General features: G+C 38.1%; 1 protein-coding gene across 1 annotated transcript in view; it reads left to right on the forward strand.

Annotated features, from left to right (window-relative positions):
• LOC135115312 (protein spinster-like) overlaps nt 1-8,657 on the forward strand; it is a 31,142-nt gene extending 22,485 nt beyond the window's left edge. Inside the window, 2 exon segments of the mRNA XM_064031927.1 lie at nt 1-54; nt 8,323-8,657. The exon segment at nt 1-54 is cut by the window's left edge and continues 64 nt beyond it. Of these exon segments, the coding sequence (XP_063887997.1) occupies nt 1-54; nt 8,323-8,516 (248 nt within the window). The 3' untranslated portion in view covers nt 8,517-8,657.
• The last annotated feature ends 731 nt before the right edge of the window (nt 8,658-9,388 follow it).

Below are 9,388 nucleotides of genomic sequence, written 5' to 3' on the forward strand. Positions count from 1 at the left end.
GGAACTCATGCTACATTGCTGAGGACAAGGCCAAGTGTGACCGCATCATTGCAGGTGAGTGGCGCCTCGTGTCTCCTCCCACGCACACAGCACAGACAGACACTCTCATGGCAAACTGTCCTTCCACACACACTAGTTCCTAAGTAGTGGTGTTGTTGTCTAGTCTGTGTACAGTGCCTCCAGGTAGTGATGTCATAATACAGTGAATTTTATATATTGAATAGTCTTCAGTATACAGGTGATTTATTTATTTATTTTTTTTTTACTTATTTATTTACTTATTGTTATTTTTTTATTGATTATTATGGCATCACTATTTTTGGAAGTTATGCAAGCAAGTCTTAATTGATGATTTTTCTTTTTGTTATGAATATGTTTTTGTCCAAGTTATGATTTGCAAATGCTGAGTTGATGTTTATGAATTTAAATATAAAAAAAAAAAAGAAATTGCTAACTGTATAAATAATGAAAAAAATATATTGAGTGGAAATTTCAAATTCTGCTGTTCTTATTTTTTATTTTTTTTTTATTTTTTATTTTTTTTTTACCTTCTCTTTTATAATCAATACTACTCCTCAATTGAGATTTGCTTGTATTTACTACATATTTTAAAGTTTTGTGTATTGTGTGTGTGTGTGTGTGTGTGTGTGTGTGTGTGTGTGTGTGTGTGTGTGTGTGTGTGTGTGTGTGTGTGTGTGTGTGTGTGTGTGTGTTATGTACATGATTACAGATTTGTTGTGTATCATACACCCTTTATTTCTTTGCTTGTTTAATCTGATTTGCAAACCAGGAGAAGCAAACCTATTGATTATCATATTTACAACCTTGCACAATTATGCTTTTACTTGACTAACATTGCCTACCTCTGGATCTTTCCTGCTTGAACCTGACACATTTACCTGCCTACCTCACAATGCTTATTTACCTTTCATACACTCATGGTTTATAGACAAACGCCATACATATTGATCTACCTGCGGTTAAGTGATTGGGAAATAGATGCAAAGCTGGGAATATATGATTGGGATTTTTGAGTGTCTTGCTTCTCATACACCCATGATTCATATACAGACACCACCTTTAATTTAACCTGTGGGCAGGCGGTCGGGAATTTGGTGCAAAGCTGGGAAGATGTGATTAGGATTATTTGAGTCTCCAATGCTGGGCTGGAATTTGGGAATACATTACTTATAAGTGAGAGGAAGGATGAAATTTTGTTATTACTTGATGTGAACAGAGGGAATGGAGTTATGTGGCACCACACTGCTTGTTCTTGCATGATTGCGTGCTTCCCTAACACTGCCTTGTTTCATGGTGGTTATTGTGGTGATAGGTATCTTGGCTGTGATTCGCCATATATTGTACTCTTAGGAGATGCAAGTTATGTTGATTTCTATATTTTCTATTATTGTTTTTAATGCACTACTTACTCTATCCTGTCATTATATATCTTTTTTTTTTTTTTATCCTTTTTCTGTTTTTTTTTATGATTAGTTGTAATTTTTCTTGGACTGATTTTTTCAGATTTTTCTTATTATTGTTATTTTTTATATTTTGTCAAATTTCCAATGACATTCTATATTTTTGCAAATGCTTCCTTTGGCAATGTTATGTATACCACTACTGCATGGTTCTTTTACTGGGAGTTTATATTGCATCACTGACAGCGAGCCTCCACTACTGCATGTTTCCATCTGTTGCATCTTGTCAATGTAGCATGTTGAGATCACATGGCAAGTCACCTCCACTCCTGATGCCCTGATTTATTCTCCTTAAGACATTTCACTGCATATATGAAAAAGAATGACAGGAGTGTGACTAAAATTTTAGGTTATCAAGACAGAGATTACCTTGATCAGTAAGTCCTGCTCCCAACTCCCTAGTGACTGATTTATTTTCCTCTGAAGATGACTAATTCCATGTACCAAGGGAAGAGTGGGAGTGTGACTTACTGATCAGGTTAGTCCAAACAGGTAGCATAAGGATGGAAACAAAGGAGCTTGTTCCATAAGTTAACTCTAAGACTGTTAACCATGTGCTTTGCCTTCACTTCCCTGCACCAAATAGTATACATTGAGTGACATGACTGCCTTCCCAAATGTGCAATTTTGCTCAGAATTTTCATAGAACGTTATTGTCAAACATTTTGTCTCACACTCAGTTATTGCTGGGTGCAACAGGGAAGACAGCTTAGTTACTCACTGTACCTTGAAAAACTACTGTGTAATGAATGTATGGCTGTGGGTGGCTAGTGTTAGGGCTTTCTTCTGTAACAGAGAGAGAGAGAGAGAGAGAGAGAGAGAGAGAGAGAGAGAGAGAGAGAGAGAGAGAGAGAGAGAGAGAGAGAGAGAGAAGGAAAATGGAAGGTGGCATGAGAGAACAAGGGGAGAGAGAGAGAGAGAGAGAGAGAGAGAGAGAGAGAGAGAGAGAGAGAGAGAGAGAGAGAGAGAGAGAGAGAGAGAGAGGTGACAGCAGTGTGTCTGGCCTACAGGCGCAGCACCAGAGAGGGAGCCCAGCACCACAGAAAGCACAGCGAGCAGCAGCAGCAGCAGCAGAAGCCTTGCGTCCCCGGAAGACTCACCTGAAGAAGAGGAGGAGGAAGAGGAAAAGGCTCAAATCCAAAGCTTACTCACCTGAGTCTCCCTGGAACACATCTGCCCTGCCTCTCATCACCATAGAGTACAGCACCTCCCCACCTACCCACACCTGTCTGTCATCTCTTCCAAAGATGCCTGCCACCCTCCCACACCCTCAATAGTATCTGTGATAGTGTGGCAAGTGACGAGCAGGTTGTCCCACACTTGTTCATCAGATTGTACCAATGTTGTATGTTGAAGGGTGACCACCATCTCCACTACCACCTCTTACAGCTGCTGTGGTGCTCAGTGTAGGAAGGCAGCTGGTACAAGCACACACACTTATATAAACACACTGGAGATCTCATGATGGGATAGTTTGCTTGAGTGCCTCATACTTGCCAAAACACACACACACACACACACACACACACACACACACACACACACACACACACACACACACACACACACACACACACACACACACACTCGTTACAGAGGCAGGATCCCACAGGTGTGATCTTCCTGTCAATCACAACTAGGTAAACACACACACTTGTACAATGAAAATTCTCAGCTGTAATTTATTAATGAATTGTTCACATTGTAATTAATTAGAAGAGGAACAAGGAACAAGACTACAGGGAGGGAGGGAGCCAACAGATGTTTAGCTCAATTGAAGGAATGGCATCCTGTGAGGCATAATACACACCCAAGGGTTGGCTGTCATTGCCTCACTCAACTCATCACCTGCCAGTTAGGAGTGTCTCACTTCTTACTCCTTTCAGTGTAGAGATATTTTGTGTACAATGACAAAGCTTCACTGGAATCAGGATGTATACAATTTTTCAAGTGCTGGTTCATCATGCAGCCTTGATATACATTGGCTGTTGTGTCTTGCCAAGAATGCAATCACAAGCCTGTTGAAGTAACTCGTGTGCAGATGAACTGTGCGCTGATTTGTAAAGGTGAAAGACTGCATCTTTCAGGAAACAGATGAACTCTTACACCGGTCATAGAAGAGAAAGATTCAATTTACTGTTTTTTATTGTGTATTTAATGTAATACCTTTGAGTTAACATACACGACAGAAGTGAACATTTACCAGCTGCAGTATTTTGTTGGGTGTGTGCTGAGACTTCCAGTTAACTGACAGAGCACCAGACTAGTTTTAAAATTAATTCTCTCTTTCTTCCTCCTCTGCATCTTCATTTACATTTTTTTCCTCTTCTTCATCTTGATTTTCCATTTATTTATCCCATAAGGCATACAATTTTGAATTGACAAAGGTATCAGTACATAGTTTGCTCTTTGAACTTTGTCTCTCTCCATAACTGCACACAATGGAGAAAGTTAAGACTTGAAGGAAGGATAGCATACAGGAGCAGGACATCATGTTCTGTGATGCAGTGACTGGTAGGCTGCAGTGTTGGGGACTGTGTGGATTAGCAACATGATGTAGCAACAAGAACACCACTGAGAGAGAGTGAGAGGAGCATTCACCAGGTGTGTCTAGGGGACTGTATATTTTGTGTGTGGTGGTTCACAGCCACAGTGCAGAGTATGGGACTGGAACTTGTGTTCTGCCTGCAGTGCTGTGGCTTTTCTAATAACATCATCTGTGTAAGGGAAACTGATGTTGTTTTGAGTAGAAGGGTTTTATTTTTTTGCTACAAATATAGTAAGTTGGCTGAAGGGAATGCTCCCTGTTTTTTTCTTTGGATCTGCAAAATGGAGTTTTCATGAAAGCATAAAAGAGGTGATGTCTCATTTCAGTCAACACACAGAGAAAAGATGTCATTTACATAATAGGCACATGTCAGGCATATAAAATCCTTACTGCTCAGAATGATAGGTTTTCCTTTCATATTTAACTTGAATTATGTTGAAAATACACTTGTTTTAGAATTGGGTGGCATATGTCCTCATGCCACCACTGTTCCTGGGTTTGCTGTGGCAGTGTGACAAGAACATGGAGGAGCCAACTGTGTGACTCAGAGAAGCTTATCACTGAGGTTTTGTCAAAGAACTATAAGGACACTCATGATGATGAATGGTGATGATAATGCTGACTGAAGGGAACAAATAAAGTCTTTGTAAAAATTATAGAAATAGAAGAAGGACCTATAAGAAACTCATGATGGTGATTGTTGATAATATTGTTGACAAAAGGGAAATATTTATAAATCATAGAAATAGAGGAACAAGTAAGAGAAAATCATCCTTTGTTGATGAAAGTTATGAAAGTTTGCGTTTATGGTGAAGTTGATGGAAGGGAAGAACAGTAAACCTTTGCAAACTGTAGAATTAGAGGACACAGTAAGTCAGAGGAAAGCAGTCATCACAAATTATTTGGGGGCCTTGTGCTCCTACTGAGTCAGTGCAGCCATGAACCTGTGTTGTGTTGCCGCTAAAACTGTGTGTCTGTGGATTTGTACTGAGGCAGACTTTGGGCTTCTTGCAGTGAAAGATACTACTCCAGTTTTTAGCAGGATCCTGATTATGGTGACCTTCAAGACCACATCCCTAGATGTTGTTAATGTGACCACCTTCAGTAAGCTCTAGTTGAAGTCATTTGATTTCTCAAGTGTTCGTAATTTTAACATTGATTTGTCTTTATCAAGGATCCTACTTCATCAATATGGAAAACAAGCACTGATGAAAAACTGACTGACCATTTCTGTGGCCTTTGAAAGTAATCCTGAAGAGATAACAAGACCTGCGAACATTACCTTTGATTACCAAACATGTGCATGCAAAACTTGACAAAAAGAGAGCCTTGTCTCTCTTGTAATGTAAAATATGAATGTTGAGTATATTTTTTAAACATTCTCAGGGGCCCACAAGATATATAATGAAAGTATTGAGAAAAATGTAGGTAGGTTTAGTTCTGTGAAAGATTTGCTTCACATTGCTTGATGTGAAACAATCTTTGTGAACTGTTACTTCCTGCTGTTGTGCCTCTGTGTGTGCGTGCGTGTGTGCGTGTGTTTGTGCACGCACACGTGCTTGCTCGTGTGCGTGTGCATGTGTACATGCATGTGTGTATATGAATCATTGATGCATATACACTTCCTGTAATTTCTCAAAACTACTTGCCAACATTATTGATTGTTGTCATTCCTAGATGTTGATGCCTTACATGCCTTGTGTGTGTATGTGTGTGCATGTGTGCGTGTGTCTTTAAATTTAGGGAAGGTAGGGAGAGGCATTAACTAGTATTTATGTGCTGTTGGCAGAATTTTTTACTATATGTACACAGGGGTTTTCATTAAAGAGGAAGAGAATCATCACTATGACCACATTCATCATTACCATCATCACAGTCATTTCATCTATTAATATTCATCTGTATACAAAATCATGTGTTCTACCACTCACTGCTTTGAATGGTTGGAAAATGAGCATGTGTGAAGTTTCAGTGTGTACTTTTTTATTGTTTATATAGTTAGGAATTGTTTGGCAATTAACTTTTTTTTTATATAAAATAATTTGTGATACATACAAAAATCTTGATTTGCACTCACATTCACACACACACACACACACACACACACACACACACACACACACACACACACACACACACACACACACACACACACACACACACACACACACACACACACACACACACAGCTCAGTGATGTACTTTCCTTTCTGTAGTTCACACTCAGATAGCAAAGTTCCCACAATATCAAGCAGTTGCCATCCTCCCTGAACCAGAGGGTTGAGTGTGTGGTATATGAAAGGCCCCAGTCTTACCCATAGACTTGACTGTAGGAGCTCTTAACTCACTCCAAAAGGTTAACAGATGGGAGGTCATGAGTGCTGTATGCTGTGTTGAAGACCTTAACTGAATGGTATACACATCTACATTTATATATACATTCTCATACAGACACACTCACTCACACACTCGTACACATAATTATACTTTCACATACACAAGTGCTTCTTTGCGGGTGTTTCCAAGTCCATCCACAAGTTTTGTAGGTCATAGTGTGTGTGTGAGTGTTCCGTTGTCCTGCCCTGGGAGACGGTTGTGTTGTATTATAGACGTGAGAATAAAGCTAAATTATGTTGTATATGCATTTATTCATTGCAACCCACCACCAACCAACCAGCTAGTCATTCAGCCTGCCATCCCTCGTCTTCTATTTGGGATAATACATGTAACTTGTATTTTTACTCATATTATCTCGTGAGTGGTTATTTTTTTATTTATTTGTTTTTGTTTACTTATTCACTTACTTTTATTTATTAATTTGTATATTTATTTTTTATACTGTACATATACACATTACATGCTTTATTTATTTACTTTGTCCATCTGTTTACTTGTTGCCTTCGTCATGAATTAATATATTTGTAACTGGGAGGTATATTGATAAGTAGGTCTCTCTCTCTCTCTCTCTCTCTCTCTCTCTCTCTCTCTCTCTCTCTCTCTCTCTCTCTCTCTCTCTCTCTCTCTCTCTCTCTCTCTCTCTCTCTCTCTCTCTCTCTCTCTCTCTCTCTCTCTCTCTCTCTCCTTTAAGTTTATTCAGGAAAAGGATGCAGTCAGTTTAATATCTAGACTGCATAATCATTAGTCAGTCAGTCACTCTACCCAGTTATCTTAGTTAGTCAGTTACTTATTAAGTCAATGCCCAGATTTCTTGTCAGTCAGTCAGTAGTAGTCAGATTTTTAGTCGGCTAGTAAATAGATGGGTCATTTGGTGAATATATATATATATATATGTATATATATATATATATATATATATATATATATATATATATATATATATATATATATATATATATATATATATATATATATATATATATATATATATATATATATATATATATATATATATTTCTTTGTTGGTCAGTCAGTAAACACTATGACTCTTTTAATCAGTCAACTAGTCAGATTTTTTTAGTCAACACTATAGATCTCTTACTCAATCAGTCAGGCAATCAGTAATCATTCAATCACTCAGTCATTACATATGTTAATTAGTCAACTAGTACATTATTTTCCTTGTCATTCATTCACTCACCCAACACACAGATCTTGTCACACTATCAATCAATTAGTCACTCAGCTAGTTGAGACCCAGCCTCTCAGCAAGTCAGTTAGTTAGCCTGTTAAGACCCAACCTTTCAGTCACTCAGTCAGTCTGTCAGTGGACACCACACCTGACAAAATAACCATGATCGGACTCTATCGAGGATCAGATAGGTAACTGCCACAGTAATCAACAACTAAGTGCCTAACCTTTTTCAGCTTTGTCTTTACCACAGACATCAATATAATCCCCTGTAGTTCTGTTACATAGTTGCCTCTCTGGGGCTTGCCTGGGTACTGACACATGATGCAAAGTCAGCCCTAGTGTATGAGAGATTAGAGATAAAGTAGAGGTAGAGGCAAAAAAAAAAAAGTATTGATAAGGAGTTGGTGGCCATATGTTAATTTATTTTATACATACTATTTCTTGCATAGTCTTAAGACAGGAGTAATAGAAACACATAAAATATATATATATATATATATATATATATATATATATATATATATATATATATATATATATATATATATATATATATATATATATATATATATATATATATATATATTATTTAATATTTTTTCCAGTGTCTTCAATTATTAATAACTAGACTCTTGTTTGCTTATTATTCTAACACTCTCTCTCTCTCTCTCTCTCTCTCTCTCTCTCTCATATGTGCTTAGGTCAAGATGAAGTGACTGGGAGTGGTGGCAATGGCTCGGTGAATGGAGGAGCAGTGGTGGAAGGCTGCGTGAATGGAGGGATGACAGAGAGCTGCGAGGCACAGAAGGAAGACACCACCAGTAAAACTCCTATGCCCTCTGCCCCGCCTGATGCATGTCTAACCTCCAGCAACAATATTTATGTCAAGTCTTAACTTAAGTGTACCCCAGCTGTAACAAGATGGTGGTTCAGATGTGTGTGTGTGTGTGTGTGTGTGTGTATATAGGATTGAGTCAATCTTGTTATGGTCTATCTTAGTGTGTGTGTTAAGTTTGTTCTGGCCTTTCTCATGATACTAAGGGACCACTCTCAAACTCTACATTTGAACTCACTCTTTTGGAAGTTATTTATTTATTTATTTACCAGGAACATTTTCATTGTTCTAGTGTCAGTTTTGCTGGTCTAGTTGAAGTTATTGTGGAATTTTCGGGTATTTTCTTTTACAGTGGTAGTTTAAAAATAATTCTGTATCATCATTGGAAAGAAAAAGCCCTCATGAGAACCAGACAAATTGTCCCTGGTCCAAAATATAAGGTTAATTAACCACAGAGTTCATTGACTGGTTAACATTGTGGTGCTTTCAATCATAATACACCGTACCCATTTCAAGAGATATCCGAACCACCATCTGCTTTGGGTGAGAGAACTATATTGTGTGTTAACTTATTGTATACGATTATACACAGTATTGGTGAATGGCTTCTTAATAAATTGAGGTATATTGGTATACTGCAGCATTTATTACCATCATTCTCCAATTGTCTAATGTATTATTAATGGCGATGAAACTGCATTATCCTTTTCTTAGTGGCAGAACAAAGGGTGCAGATCACACATCATGTCGATGTGTGATCTGTGATCATATTATCTCTTGAGAGAGAGAGAGAGAGAGAGAGAGAGCACAAATTATATAGAGGTAACCCATGAAATATTTGGACTTCAACTTTAGGTATCTTTCACACGAGCGTTCTCGTACGCGCGTTCTCGTGCTCAGCGTTTTAACATGCAATGGAGCTCAATGGGACT

This window comes from Scylla paramamosain, chromosome 29 (assembly GCF_035594125.1).
Source record: "Scylla paramamosain isolate STU-SP2022 chromosome 29, ASM3559412v1, whole genome shotgun sequence".
NCBI classification, from domain to species: Eukaryota; Metazoa; Arthropoda; class Malacostraca; order Decapoda; family Portunidae; genus Scylla; species Scylla paramamosain.